General features: G+C 38.7%; 1 protein-coding gene across 1 annotated transcript in view; it reads right to left on the bottom strand.

Annotated features, from left to right (window-relative positions):
- dnajb12a (DnaJ heat shock protein family (Hsp40) member B12a) overlaps nucleotides 1–16,314 on the bottom strand; it is a 64,390-nt gene that overhangs the window by 8,861 nt on the left and 39,215 nt on the right. Inside the window, exon 6 of the mRNA XM_039772649.1 lies at nucleotides 7,696–7,805. Within this exon, the coding sequence (XP_039628583.1) occupies nucleotides 7,696–7,805 (110 nt within the window). The remainder of the gene's footprint in view (nucleotides 1–7,695; nucleotides 7,806–16,314) is intronic.

The following is a 16,314-nucleotide window of genomic DNA, read 5'->3' as shown; positions in this document are numbered from 1 at the left end:
CAAAACCCATTGCACATGTCCAGTAATACCCTCTGAGAAGAACAATTGCTTATACTGATGGACAGAGGTCATCAAATAGATATGATGTGGGGGAAAATTCTCATGGAACAAATATTTTTTAAATCCTTAATCAGCCACTCCAAAAACCTCACACACTTTAACAGACGAACTGCCTTATTCACTCTCCTGGAAACAGAATCAAGCACTCATTCACAAAAATTACATCAGTCCAACCCTTCATATTAACACCTACCCAAGATAAGGAATCATTAAGCATACAGTATGTTGTATGAAATTCATTCTGATGTTAATAGCGCAGCAAACACATGAAACTTCACTTTTAGTGTTGTGTATGATTAAAGCAGGTTAAATTTTTTCTACGATTCCCTGGTTTGGACTAGTTTTATATATGTTGCCTACATCAATGACTAATGGCTGCACTATAATTCTTCTATTGCAATACATAATTCTAGAAACAAGTACTATTTTATTTTAGAAAAATCCAAAGTGTTTATAACCAATCATTTAACTTTTACTGATTAGCCACGGACTAACATTCAAAAATTCATGTTGGAAGTCAGCTATCAAAATAATAATCTAGCAAAAGGTTTCAAAATATTTTAACAGGAAAATATCTACAGAGAATCATTATTTCAGTGATGAATAGACGTAAAAGAATGTCTTTATAATGCAATCATTCTGAAATGCTTATCCAACCTGAATGGTCTCCAATGAAACAGTCGCGATAACAAGAGTATACTGGCCAAGCACAAAAAAAGTCTTCACTGTTGAGGCAGCATTTTACCAGAGGTTGCTAGCATTAAATCAATAGATACCGTTATTGAATGTGTGATAAAGCTACCTGTGTCAGCTTTAACTGCTGCAAGTCATGTTCATGTCTTGGCAGACAATGTTCAAAGTTGTATGATAGGTGGTGCCAGCTACAATTATCTTATATGCCTTGCCACAGATGAACCAATAGACAACATAAATGAGGCACAGCTGTATGTTGTGGAAGCTGGCCCAGACACAGATAGGTGGACACGTTGACGTCACCCACAACACGTTTATTATACATACTTCTATTATTTACAAGTCAATAAGTGCACCACAACCCCAAATACTCCCCCAAAGTCCTGGCCAACAACGAATGCCTTTCTCTTCTCTTCAGGCCGCCTCTTTCCCTCTCCACCCGAGCTCTGTCCTTCTCCTCACCTGACTCCAGCTATCGAATGGAGGGAGGCGGCCCCTTTTATAATCACCTGGATGTGCTCCAGGTGTTTCCCAGCAATCTTCCACCGACACACCTCAGTGTGGCGAAAGTGCTGGCTGTATCCCCGGAAGCACTCCGGGTGTCCCTGCTCCTCTTCCCCCCAGCACTTTCGGGTGTTGCGGAAGTGCTGAGGTCCAGGGCTTTAAAGGCATAGGGGCGCCCCCTGGCGGTGACCACGGGCCCCTACAGGGTGGAGCTTCAAAGCTCTGTACCCGTGGCCCCACAAAGGTACCAGGGTGGTCGCCCCCACATGGTCTGGGGAAGGCGCAAGCCCTCCTCCAGTATGTCCCGGCCGGGTTGCCACCCCAGCCATCTCTGACAATGTTTATATCCAAGATTCTGATGGAAAGAAAAATTCAGAGATGAACCACAGGCAAGTGTGGAGAGGCTAACAGTGCCCGACCACCTTCTCCTTAAACTCTAAACACTGATTTTAAGCTTTTAGCGCACTTGCTTTTGAAGCTGACCAGTTTCAATCGTCCCACTTCTAAGCACTAAATTTATAATCAAACAGGCAAATGCAGCACTTTGTTGGTAAATGTAACTTACTAGATTTGAAACAATTCAGCAAAGTTGGTTAATTAATGCAGCATCTTGGGTTCTATTTCTGTGCCCAGTCATTGTCCATGTGAACTTTAGAACATTCCTACTGTGTTTACATGGGTTTTCTTATGCGCATCCTAGAAGACGTGCAGATTAGTCAATTCAAAAACGGTCATGAAATCAGCCTAGTTGCACTTCATTGGGATTTCACTTCTCTTGCACTGCAATTTATTTTATATATAATGGATGCCTAAAAAGTACGTTATAGCTTAAGTGTAACTTTGCTTGAGTTGTATTCCACACAATGACCCACAGCGTTTACTATCATATTTGGCTTTCTTTATCACTTCTATACACTGTCTGGATGTGTACAGCAAAGAATGCACTTCAAGATCCATCTCATATGTCAATCATCCCACTGTGCACTTAGATATAATTTTTTTCCATCCTAAGCATAACATTTCCCAGCAACCTTAAACTTGATTTGTGGGTTCAGAAAAGTGAGTGCATGGATATTTATTTTTTTACGATATACCGTAGATCACGGAATATAGGCCGACCCGGTATATTAGCCGAACCCCTTCTCTACCTACTAAATTGTGTAAAAAGTGTCTCTTCGGGTATATTTATAATGTTTATCTGTGAGAATTTGAGACTGACGGCATTTTTGATATATAATATAATGTGCATAATTTACCAACACACCAATAATTTTTCTAATGTACTAACTAAAAAGTTATAAAAAGTGCCTAGCCTACTTCGATTAAGCTAGGAGCATGCCGGCGCGCATGGTCGCAACGGCTCAGGGCTCTCCTTTTCAGTGCACTTGTGTTGTTTTTGTACTTTTTTTTTGTCCTTGTTTGTGCACGATCGGCTCGGCGAACATCCGCTACACCATTCAGAACCTTACAGACATTGGTGTCCAGAGCCAGACATCTGTTTCGAGTGTTTTTCATCACACGCACAACATCCCAGACAACATAACGAGACCAGCGGGCTCTCCGTGGATTGTTGTCGGGTGTAGGAGACGACACAGGCGGAGGAGGGAAAGAAAGCAGAAGCGGGGCCGCAGATCCGGCGTTATGCTAAAGCTAAAAAACAACCATACAAGCCCAATACAGAACTTTTTTCTGCACTGAAGGAGCTGCTTTTAATCTCATTGTAGATGCGTATAGTGACAATAAAAGGCATTCTATTCTAGAAACAATTCCATACTGTACTCACCATTTAATTTGACATCTTTGGGCTGCAGGAAGGGAGGAGATATTTCCACACAATGTCCTTCGTTTGATTATGACGCTTTTACCTTCTCTTCCTTCCTTAGCAATTATGTGTCTTGCTTGCATGGTCTTAATGAATTATATATATATATATATATATATATATATATATATATATATATATATATATATATATATATATATATATATATATATATATATATATATATATATAGGTAAATCACTGCAATGACGGAAATTACATCCACAAACACATGTATCTGGGCTCCGGTTGTTTGTTTACAATCGCGCAAGCGGATACACGTGACCGCATCCGCTTCAGTAACGCAAGATGTTGATCGTAAATCAAAACAAAAATTTCATTTTAAACTTCCCGATAATTTATTATAAATTTTATTAATAAAATCAACAACTAGAACACTTTTTTGAATAAATTCTTTATTTAATTTAAAGTACCGGCATGCAAAGTTACTTCTTCATCTGAAAGATGGCTCTGTGGTTTCGTCATTATTTACTTCCGTATTCATCGACAAAACCGGCATTGCGCTGGAAACCTTGAATCTGAAACGATACTCGTTGTATAAACCGACCCCCAAACTCCAAGCCAAAAATCTAGGACGAAATTCTCGGCTTATATAACGGGATCTACGGTAGCATTTTTTTCTGCATATAAAGTGGAATTATATGAATTTAACATATTTTAACCAACATTTTTTTTAATAAAAGATACACTTTGCAAAAATATATTTATTTACAAATATGGTGATCCTAAATCACAGGAAGCATGAACAGCACCAAAGCAAGGTCAAACTTGATTGCAGTTTTTATTTATTATCGAATTTGTTTTTCTTTAGCTTTAACTTTCCCTCCCTTCTCATCAAACTATTAGTTTTCTGTACACTATTCAAGCACTTGGAAAAAAAAATTCAGGAAGATACAATAAATTAGACATTTTTATTTAAATATGAAATTAACCTGTTTCAATTTTGTGAGAATTGTTTATGAAGTAATTTATTTGTTTTCTGTAATATTTTGTCTCCTAAAAAATCATTATATTGTATAGTGAATCTACAGCATGTTATTAATTTACTTAAAAAAATTTGTAACCCTTTCTTATACTGTATTTCAAAAATAAAATGTAAACATACTAAAATTCTGCAATTAAAACAAAATAAGAAAACATATCAAGTGGAATATCTGACTTCAAGGTACATTCTACTGGTCAAAGAAATGCACACTTCAACACTGAATAATACTTCAGAATTTCTCTGTCTGTTTACTTTTAGCCAATTACTACACTGTTTGAAAAAAAATGTGACCACTTCACCTTTCATATCGCACAAAAATAATCCAAAAACCACTCGGAAATCTTAACAACAGACACAAACAAATGATATATGTTTATATTAATTACACATATATACAGTATGTCCTCTAGAACCCATTGTAAAAAAATTGAACATTTTTATGGCGATGGCAGCTATGACAGCAAGCAGAGGTTTTATATAGTTATTAAACAGTCTCTTCAATTTGTCTCCATACAAAACTTCCCAAATTTATCCAAATTATCTGATCATATCGCATGACAATCCTTTTTAACACATCTATACAGCATTAAAGTTTGGACTTTGACTTGACCACTCTAAAATATAACCTGTCACATTTTTAACCTATTACCAGGTATTTTTGCTGAAATGTTTGCTGTAATGGAGGAGGACCAATATTCAGTTAAAAAAAAAAAGCAGAAACATGCTTTTCTCTATACCATTGTGTTACTTCTCAAATGGTCCATGGCAAATAAGAAGGAGCCACAAAACATAATACACTCACCATCCTTGATGATAGTGAAAATGTGGTTATTTTGTAGGGAATCCATTCCCAGACAGATTTATCCATTCCTGGGAATTCGGGAATCTCGCATGTCATTCCCGGGATGACACAGTGCACGTTCATCTCACGTGTGAACGGTTTTAGAACAACAGACACTTATTTTTAATAAAAGTACTGCAGTATGTTGACACCAATAAAAGACTAACCTTATCTACAAGCAGTTCATGCTGTCATATAAGTACATGTATCTAGTTCAGGGATGCCCAATGCGTCAATCGCGATCGACTGGTAGATCGCAAAGTAGTGCAGGTAGATCACGTTGCATTAAAAAAAAAAAAAATCATATATCCTCCCTATGGCATTTGCTACTTGATTGACATACAGGCCAGTCTGAGATCTCCTTTCTTCTAACACACTGGTCATCCCGCACGCACGATCAAACGCATGAGCTACTGCAAAACTCCGGCTGTGATCTAGTTAGCCTTCCAATTTATATCGACTAAAGAAGGGATTTTAAAAAAATTGTTTGGGGAGTGTATGGACTTTATGTGTAATTAGAAGAGGATTTTTTTCTCTCACAATGTCACAATCGAAGTGCGTTTGTCTTATCTGTCAATCTACCATTGCTATTCCAAAGAAGGAAAATGTGGAAAGGCGCGCCTTCGAACTGTTCATAAAAACTACGAAACTGACTTCCTTCCGAAAAGCAATGAGAGAAAGAGAAAAGACAGGGAACTAAAATCGCCGTTAATCGGACAGCCGCCATTTTTCACTCAGCTGAATTGAAAAGCTCCTTGACTGCATTATTCGGCTCTACTTATTTATGCGAGTCAGCCTTTTCCCACATGAAGATTATTAAATCCAAATACTGTAGTGACCATAAATGTATTGAATTGTTATTGTGCCATAAAGGTTATTCAGTTATGCAATGTACGACAACATATATTTTATGTATAAAGTATACTCAGTGTGTGTGTGTGTATATATATATATATATATATATATATATATATATATATATATATATATATATATAGTTGAAATAATTTTACTGTCAAATAATGCAAAGAGTACATGACACGTGTTTCGCCCTAATTCTGGGCTCATCAGGCGTACACACTCACTGCACCCCCTCTCGGGAATCGAACCTCGGACGTCAGCGCTAGAGGCGAATATATATAGCTTTTAATGTAGGTTGATCATTTCGACCTGGTTATTTTAAAAGTAGCTCGCAAGCTGAAAAACTGTGGGCACCCCTGATCTAGTTAGTTGCGGTAATAAGAGCACAGAAAGCATAACTTGTCCAGCATGCGGTCGTCCAGGCGAGAGAGTACTTCGTGCAGAGTACGCCAGCTGCTGAGAAAGCACGCTTTGCCTCCACTGAAGTAGGCAGCACAGTCATCAGATACTGATACACTTGTTCTAAACAACGCCCGCGCTTGCCGTTGCTCTGAAACACCGCCATTTCAGCTTTTACTGATGCATCCAGTTTCTTGTCATCATTCTATGATGGCAAGTTTCTTGGCACAGATAATGCAGATGCAACAGACTGACGCATTGCAATTTCAAGTTGCTGTTCAAAGCTGTTGTCTGACAGACGTCAATGAAGTCTTCAGTTTTCAACTATAACTGTTATTTCTTTAAGGATTTTTACACGCTATATGCGAACTTGGCAGTTCCCACGTTTCCGGGAATTATAGCATTTCATTCCCGGGAATGAAAAATGTCCGGGAATCCAGGGCTCCCGTTGATTGGATTCCCTATTATTTTGCTAGCGGGTAGAGTACAGCTTTTGTCAAAGACAGCTTTTTTGGTGTAAAACAAATAAATCAAATTTAACCTTATCTATCCACAGATTCTTCTTTTAAGAATCTTCAGGCTACCCCAAAGCATCTGTTGAAGATGTATCTTGAACAGTAATGTTCACTTTTGAAAGCAAGAATTTTCTCCTGATCACCATCCCACAAAATCCATAACTTGTGCATTTTTGTGGAGTATTAGAGGTTCCAGTTACCTAAATGCTGCTTATTCCAGACAATCTACTGTATACGAATATTCTTGTCAACCTTGTACAATAATTTTAAAAGAATATCCACATGGGTGGAGTCACATTAATCACGCTGTTAAATCTTCTTCACATATGAACCATTTGTTTTATAAAATATTTCTTTCATATAATTTGATAAGCATTCCCAGACTGATGATATCTCCTTAGGCTGTGGTATGTTTTATTACTTTATCAGTATATGTAAGATCAAGTGTAAATGTATTTATATAGAAGAGGAGTCTTATAAAATTTTAGCTCTAGGTCTTTAATTAAGGTGGTATTCAAATATTTTAAATCTCCTCTGCGACTAAGCTACTAAAGCATGTGGTTCACTTGAACTTATTTATATATTTCTGTTACTACTGAATGTAAATACTGCAATATTCTTCAAAATACCTATTTAAAATTTGTGTTTATTAAACTTTTTTTATATAATGGCTCACTTTAATTTAAAAAAAAAAAATTATAGTAAAATTTAACATTTACAGTATTACGGCTAATTATTACAAATTTTAAAGCCCCAGTCATGAATGCTGCACAAGTTCATGAATCAATTATATTTCACTAGGATACAACAAACAGTATTACAGTGTATTTCTTGACTTTTGCATTTATTTATGCATTTTAGTGGAGAAGATGACAAACAAACATGGATGAGAAAATACTGCTATTCAGTTTAAATCTCTTCTTTTGTGTTACTCAGGTAGTGCTATTATAATTTTAAAAGGCTTAATTATGTAAAAAGTAAGAAAAGCACTCACGGTCTTTGACTGAGACTGTAGGGTGGACTAGAGACCATCATCTGGCTTAGAGCTGAAACTATAATGAGGATCAATATTGGCATCAACTGTACAAAAAGAGCAAGACCTCCCTGAAAAAAATAAGCAGAAATACTATTATTAAAAAAATATAATAAATTACATATACAGACATATATAAATATACAGACATATATACATAAATATACACACACACACATACACACACACACACACAATATATATATATATACAAACCGGATTCCAAAAAACTTGGGACACTATACAAATCGTGAATAAAAACTGAATGCAATGATGTGGAGGTGCCAACTTCTAATATTTTATTCAGAATAGAACATAAATCACGGAACAAAAGTTTAAACTGAGAAAATGTATCATTTTAAGGGAAAAATATGTTGATTCAGAATTTCATGAGTGAAAGGATCAAATCCCAAAAAAGTTGGGACAAGGCCATTTTCACCACTGTGTGGCATCTCCCCTTCTTCTTACAACACTCAACAGACGTCTGGGGACCGAGGAGACCAGTTTCTCAAGTTTAGAAATAGGAATGCTCTCCCATTCTTGTCTAATACAGGCCTCTAACTGTTCAATTGTCTTGGGCCTTCTTTGTCGCACCTTCCTCTTTATGATGTGCCAAATGTTCTCTATAGGTGAAAGATCTGGACTGCAGACTGGCCATTTCAGTACCCGGATCCTTCTCCTACGCAGCCATGATGTTGTGATTGATGCAGAATGTGGTCTGGCATTATCTTGTTGAAAAATGCAGGGTCTTCCCTGAAAGAGATGACGTCTGGATGGGAGCATATGTTGTTCTAGAACCTGAATATATTTTTCTGCATTGATGGTGCCTTTCCAGACATGCAAGCTGCCCATGCCACACGCACTCATGCAACCCCATACCATCAGAGATGCAGGCTTCTGAACTGAGCGTTGATAACAACTTGGGTTGTCCTTGTCCTCTTTGGTCCGGATGACATGGCGTCCCAGATTTCCAAAAAACTTGAATCGTGACTCGCCTGACCACAGAACAGTCTTCCATTTTGCCACACTCCATTTTAAATGATCCCTGGCCCAGTGAAACGCCTGAGCTTGTGGATCTTGCTTAGAAATGGCTTCTTCTTTGCACTGTAGAGTTTCAGCTGGCAACGGCGGATGGCACAGTGGATTGTGTTCACTGACAATGGTTTCTGGGAGTATTCCTGAGCCCATTCTGTGATTTCCTTTACAGTAGCATTCCTGTTTGTGGTGCAGTGTCGCTTTAAGGGCCCGGAGATCACGGGCATCCAGTATGGTTTTATGGCCTTGACCCTTACGCACAGAGATTGTTCCAGATTCTCTGAATCTTCGGATGATGTTATGCACAGTTGATGATGATAGATGCAAAGTCTTTGCAATTTTTCGCTGGTAACACCTTTCTGATATTGCTCCACTATCTTTCTGCAACATTTTGGGAATTGGTGATCCTCTACCCATCTTGGCTTCTGAGAGACACTGCCACTCTGAGAAGCTCTTTTATACCCAATCATGTTGCCAATTGACCTAATTAGTGTTATTGGTCTTCCAGCTCTTCGTTATGCTCAAATTTACTTTTTCCAGCCTCTTATTGTTACTTGTCCCAACTTTTTTGGGATTTGTTGACACCGTGAAATTTTGAATCAACATATTTTTCCTTTAAAATGATACATTTACTCGGATTAAACGTTTGATCTGTCATCTACGTTCTATTACAAATAAAATATTGACATTTGCCATCTCCACATCATTGCATTCAGTTTTTATTCACAATTTGTTTAGTGTCCCAACTTTTTTGTAATCCGGTTTGTACACACACACATATACATATATATATACATATACATATATATATATATATACATATATACATATACATATATATACATATACATATACATATACATATACATATACATATATATATATATATATATATATATATATATATAATATACATATACATACATATACATATATATACATATACATATATATATATATACATATACATATATACATATACATATATATACACACACACATATACATATATACATATACATATACATATATATAAACTGCTCAAAAAAATTAAAGGAACACTTTGAAAACACATCAGATCTCAATGGGAAAAAGAAATCCTCCTGGATAGTTATACTGATATAGACTGGGTAATGTGTTAGGAACGAAAGGATGCCACATCGTTTGATGGAAATGAAAATGATCAACCTACAGAGCTCTGAATTCAAAGACACCCCAAAAATCAGAGTGAAAAAATTATGTGCCAGGCTAGTCCATTTTGCCAAAATTTAATTGCAGCAACTCAAAATTGTACGCAGCACTTTGTATGGCCCCTGTGTTCTTGTATACATGCCTGACAACATTGGTGAATGCTTCTAAAGAGATGACAGATGGTGTTGTGGGGGATCTCCTCCCAGATCTGGACCAGGGCATCACTGAGCTCCTGGACAGTCTGAGGTGCAACCTGGTGGCATTGGATGGACCAAAACATAATGTCCCAGAGGTGTTCTATTGGATTAAAGTCAGGAAAGTGTGGTGGCCAGTCAATGGTATCAATTCCTTCATCCTCCAGGAACTGCCTGCATACTCTCACCACGAGGCCAGGAATTGTCGTGCACCAGGAGCCACTGTACCAGCATAGGGTCTGACAATGGGTCCAAGGATTTCATCCTGATACCTAATGGCAGCCAAGGTGCCTTTGTCAAGCCTGTAGCGGTCTGTGTGACCCTCCATGGATATGCCTCCCCAGACAATCATTAACCCACCACCAAACTGCTCATGCTGAATGATGTTACAGGCAGCATATTGTTCTCCATGGCTTCTCCAGACCCTTTCACTTCTGTCACGTGCTCAGGGCGAACCTGCTCTCATCTGTATAAAGCATAGGGCACCAGTGGTGCATCTGCCAATTCTGGTATTCTATGGCGAATGCCAATCGAGCTGCATGCTGCTAGGCAGTGAGCTCAGGGCCCATTAGAGGACATGGGGCCCTTGGGTCACCCTCATGAAGTCTTTTTGGTTGTTTGGTCAGAGACATTCACACCAGTGGCCTGCTGGAGGTCATTTTGTAGGGCTCTAGCAGTGCTCATCCTGCTCCTCCTTGCCCAAAGGAGCAGATACTGGTCCTGCTGATGGGTTATGGACCTTCTATGGCCCTCTCCAGCTCTCCTAGAGTAACTGCTTGTCTCCTAGAATCTTCTCCATGCCCTTGAGACTGTGCAGGGAGACACAGCAAACCTTCTGGCAATGACACGTATTGATGTGCCATCCTGGAGAAGTTGGACTACCTGTGCAACCTCTGTAGGGTCCAGGTATCGCCTCATGCTACCAGTAGTGACACTGACTGTAGCCAAATGCAAAACTAGTGAAGAAACAGTCAGAAAAGATGAGGAGGGAAAAATGTCAGTGTCCTGTTTTGGGAGTCATCTCATTGTTGCCCTTCTAGTGCATCTGTTGTTAATTTCATTAACACCACAGCAGCTGAAACTGATTAACAACCCCCTCTGCTACTTAACTGACCAGATTAATATCCCATAAGTTTCGTTGACTTTATGCTATACTCTAATTAAAAAGTGTTCCTTTAATTCTTTTGAGCAGTATTATATATATATATATATATATATACATACATACACATACAGTGGTGTGAAAAACTATTTGCCCCCTTCCTGATTTCTTATTCTTTTGCATGTTTGTCACACAAAATGTTTCTGATCATCAAAACATTTAACCATTAGTCAAATATAACACAAGTAAACAAAAATGCAGTTTTTAAATGATGGTTTTATTATTGAGGGAGAAAAAAAATCCAAACCTACAAGACCCTCTGTGAAAAAGTAACTGCCCCCATGTTAAAAAATAACCTAACTGTGGTGTATCACACCGGAGTTCAATTTCTGTAGCCACCCCCAGGCCTGATTACTGCCACACCTGTTTCAATCAAGAAATCACTTAAATAGGAGCTGCCTGACACAAAGTAGTAGACCAAAAGCACCTCAAAAGCTAGACATCATGCCAAGATCCAAAGAAATTCAGGAACAAATGAGAACAGAAGTAATTGAGATCTATTAGTCTGGTAAAGGTTATAAAGCAATTTCTAAAGCTTTGGGACTCCAGCGAACCACAGTGAGAGCCATTATCCACAAATGACAAAAACATGGAACAGTGGTGAACCTTCCCAGGAGTGGCCGGCCGACCAAAATTACCCCAAGAGCGCAGAGACGACTCGTCCGAGAGGTCACAAAAGACCCCAGGACAACGTCTAAAGAACTGCAGGCCTCACTTGCCTCAATTAAGGTCAGTGTTCACGACTCCACCATAAGAAAGAGACTGGGCAAAACGGCCTGCATGGCAGATTTCCAAGACAAAACCACTGTTAAGCAAAAGAACATTAGGGCTCGTCTCAATTTTGCTAAGAAACATCTCAATGATTGCCAAGACTTTTGGGAAAATACCTTGTGGACTGATGAGACAAAAGTTGAACTTTTGGAAGGCAAATGTCCGTTACATCTGGCGAAAAGGAACACAGCATTTCAGAAAAAGAACATCATACCAACAGTAAAATATGGTGGTGGTAGTGTGATGGTCTGGGGTTGTTTTGCTGCTTCAGGACCTGGAAGGCTTGCTGTGATAGATGGAACCATGAATTCTACTGTCTACCAAAAAATCCTGAAGGAGAATGTCCGGCCATCTGTTTGTCAACTCAAGCTGAAGCGATCTTGGGTGCTGCAACAGGACAATGACCCAAAACACACCAGCAAATCCACCTCTGAATGGCTGAAGAAAAACAAAATGAAGACTTTGGAGTGGCCTAGTCAAAGTCCTGACCTGAATCCAATTGAGATGCTATGGCATGACCTTAAAAAGGCGGTTCATGCTAGAAAACCCTCAAATAAAGATGAATTACGACAATTCTGCAAAGATGAGTGGCCCAAAATTCCTCCAGAGCGCTGTAAAAGACTCACTACAAGTTATCGCAAACGCTTGATTGCAGTTATTGCTGTTAAGGGTGGCCCAACCAGTTATTAGGTTCAGGGGGCAATTACTTTTTCACACAGGGCCATGTAGGTTTGGATTTTTTCTCCCTAAATAATAAAAATCATCATTTAAAAATTGCATTTTGTTTTTACTTGTGTTATATTTGACTAATGGTTAAATGTGATCAGAAACATTTTGTGTGACAAACATGCAAAAGAATAAGAAATCAGGAAGGGGGCAAATAGTTTTTCACACCACTGTATATACACATATATATATATATATATATATATGTATATATATGTATATGTATATATACAAACCGGATTCCAAAAAAGTTGGGACACTAAACAAATTGTGAATAAAAACTGAATGCAATGATGTGGAGATGGCAAATGTCAATATTTTATTTGTGATAGAACGTAGATGACAGATCAAACGCTTAATCCGAGTAAATGTATCATTTTAAAGGAAAAATATGTTGATTCAAAATTTCACGGTGTCAACAAATCCCAAAAAGTTGGGACAAGTAGCAATAAGAGGCTGGAAAAAGTAAATTTGAGCATAACGAAGAGCTGGAAGACCAATAACACTAATTAGGTCAATTGGCAACATGATTGGGTATAAAAAGAGCTTCTCAGAGTGGCAGTGTCTCTCAGAAGCCAAGATGGGTAGAGGATCACCAATTCCCACAATGTTGCGCAGAAAGATCGTGGAGCAATATCAGAAAGGTGTTACCAAGCGAAAAATTGCAAAGACTTTGCATCTATCATCATCAACTGTGCATAACATCATCCAAGGATTCAGAGAATCTGGAACAATCTCTGTGCGTAAGGGTCAAGGCCGTAAAACCATACTGGATGCCCGTGATCTCCAGGCCCTTAAACGACACTGCACCACAAACAGGAATGCTACTGTAAAGGAAATCACAGAATGGGCTCAGGAATACTTCCAGAAACCATTGTCAGTGAACACAATCCACCGTGCCATCCGCCGTTGCCAGCTGAAACTCTACAGTGCAAAGAAGAAGCCATTTCTAAGCAAGATCCACAAGCTCAGGCGTTTCACTGGGCCAGGGATCATTTAAAATGGAGTGTGGCAAAATGGAAGACTGTTCTGTGGTCAGATGAGTCACGATTCGAAGTTCTTTTTGGAAATCTGGGATGCCATGTCATCCGGACCAAAGAGGACAAGGACAACCCAAGTTGTTATCAACGCCAGTTCAGAAGCCTGCATCTCTGATGGTATGGGGTTGCATGAGTGCGTGTGGCATGGGCAGCTTGCATGTCTGGAAAGGCACCATCAATGCAGAAAAATATATTCAGGTTCTAGAACAACATATGCTCCCATCCAGACGTCATCTCTTTCAGGGAAGACCCTGCATTTTTCAACAAGATAATGCCAGACCACATTCTGCATCAATCACAACATCATGGCTGCGTGGGGAGAAGGATCCGGGTACTGAAATGGCCAGTCTGCAGTCCAGATCTTTCACCTATAGAGAACATTTGGCACATCATAAAGAGGAAGGTGCGACAAAGAAGGCCCAAGACAATTGAACAGTTAGAGGCCTGTATTAGACAAGAATGGGAGAGCATTCCTATTTCTAAACTTGAGAAACTGGTCTCCTCGGTCCTTAGACGCCTGTTGAGTGTTGTAAGAAGAAGGGGAGATGCCACACAGTGGTGAAAATGGCCTTGTCCCAACTTTTTGGGATTTGTTTTCACCATGAAATTCTGAATCAACATATTTTTCCCTTAAAATGATACATTTTCTCAGTTTAAACTTTTGTTCCGTGATTTATGTTCTATTCTGAATAAAATATTAGAAGTTTGCACCGCCACATCATTGCATTCAGTTTTTATTCACGATGTGTATAGTGTCCCAACTTTTTTGGAATCCGGTATATATATATATATATATATATATATATTACTTTAAGACGGCACTCAGAAATCTGTGTAAGATGATTTTTGGCATATCATCTTAATCTTACAGATGAGGAAATCTACAAACATTTACTAGTATATTAAAATTCCTACTTCATCTACAACAAAACTTAACAAAAGCATTTGTAAAGAACACTCCAGAAAATATATATATATTTTCTTTCTTTTTTTCCCCTTTTTTGTTTCCTGCAGTTTTCAGTGATACCTTTTGCTTATTGCTCGTCAACATATAAAAAACATCCACTGGAATTTAACTTATTATCACCCTCCTATAGAAACGGCAGACACGAAAAAATGATAACAGTTCATATTAGAAAGAAAAGCTTTACATTTTTGCAGCTTGATTGCAGCAAAAAGAAAAAAAGACGTTGCCAGTGAATTCAGAATTTCGCCATCGAAGTTGTCACTCGGGTTGCAAACGTATGTATGTGAACTGCTGCATTTGAAAACGTCAAAAAAGCAGTTTTTATGTGGTTCAGTGATGCTCGTTCAAGAAACATTCCTATTAATGCGACACTCATTCAAGAAAATGTGAGGTTTGTAAACTCTCTTGGGACCTCCCCCGACTAGACAGCATGCTGAAGAGCATCCTGAAGTCCGATCTCCACGTCTATGGAAGACTGGTTATCTGTTGCCGGGGCAACAGCAGGTTCAAAGCTATGCTGTGTCTCTCCAGCAAAGCAAACAGAAAAGACTTTGATGGGTGGTGCAAGGTACATTGTTAAATGCAGGTAACAGGATTACTTGATCACTGATCTGGCCACAACCCTGTCTGACTTCTGTGTCTGTGTATAGGAGAGTGGCTGATCACGCTACAATAAATAAGTATGCCGTTCCTGTTTCAAGCCGAATAAAGCCAGTTTTGCTGAAGTACTGAGACTCACCCTCGTGTTTTGGGGTGCAAGACAGGGACTTATAGCGCGACTCCTATCTTTTGTCTGTGTCACTTCACTGCAGTGCTATGAGCCTGTTTTTGCCCTGCCCCAGCAACGGACAAACAATAGATGCTGCAATCGCACTTCAGTGTGTTGTTCCCGTTGGGTGGGGAGTGGGGGTGTCACAAAAGAGTTCAGAAACTTCACAATATGAAGAAATAAAGGATGATTCAGCTCCTGATTGATAACTGTGCTACCCACAACATGCTTCCACATTTAGATAATGTTTGCACTGAATTCCTCCCTTTAATTGCACAGCAGTGCTTCAGCCACTGGATCTGGGCATCATTTGCACCCTGAAGGTGTATTATCACAAGGAAATGCTGAAAAAATTCTCATTAGCATAACTTGTAGGCAGGAGATTAAAATTAATGCAAAAGAAGCTACTGAAATGATTGCAAACGACTGGGCGCAAGTTAAAGAAAGCACTATAGTAACAAATACAGAATCTCATTACAAAGACATTTTTGTTACAACAAAATATTTTTTAGGTCCCTGGGAGTTCGTTGTAATGGAATTTTACCTGTATTTGTTACATATTGTCTGGATTACTTTTGTAACAATCACATACACTTCATAACATTACACTATATGGGCAAAAGTGTGTTGACACTTGATCATCATGCCCATAAGCTTTTTGGACATCCTATTCCAAAACCATGGCCATTAAAATGGATTCCCCACCATATTTCTTTTTGCAGCTC

Source organism: Polypterus senegalus, chromosome 1 (genome assembly GCF_016835505.1).
Source record: "Polypterus senegalus isolate Bchr_013 chromosome 1, ASM1683550v1, whole genome shotgun sequence".
NCBI classification, from domain to species: Eukaryota; Metazoa; Chordata; class Cladistia; order Polypteriformes; family Polypteridae; genus Polypterus; species Polypterus senegalus.
The sequence above is the reverse complement of the archived record's forward strand: the minus strand, read 5'-3'. Positions and strand labels throughout refer to the sequence as shown.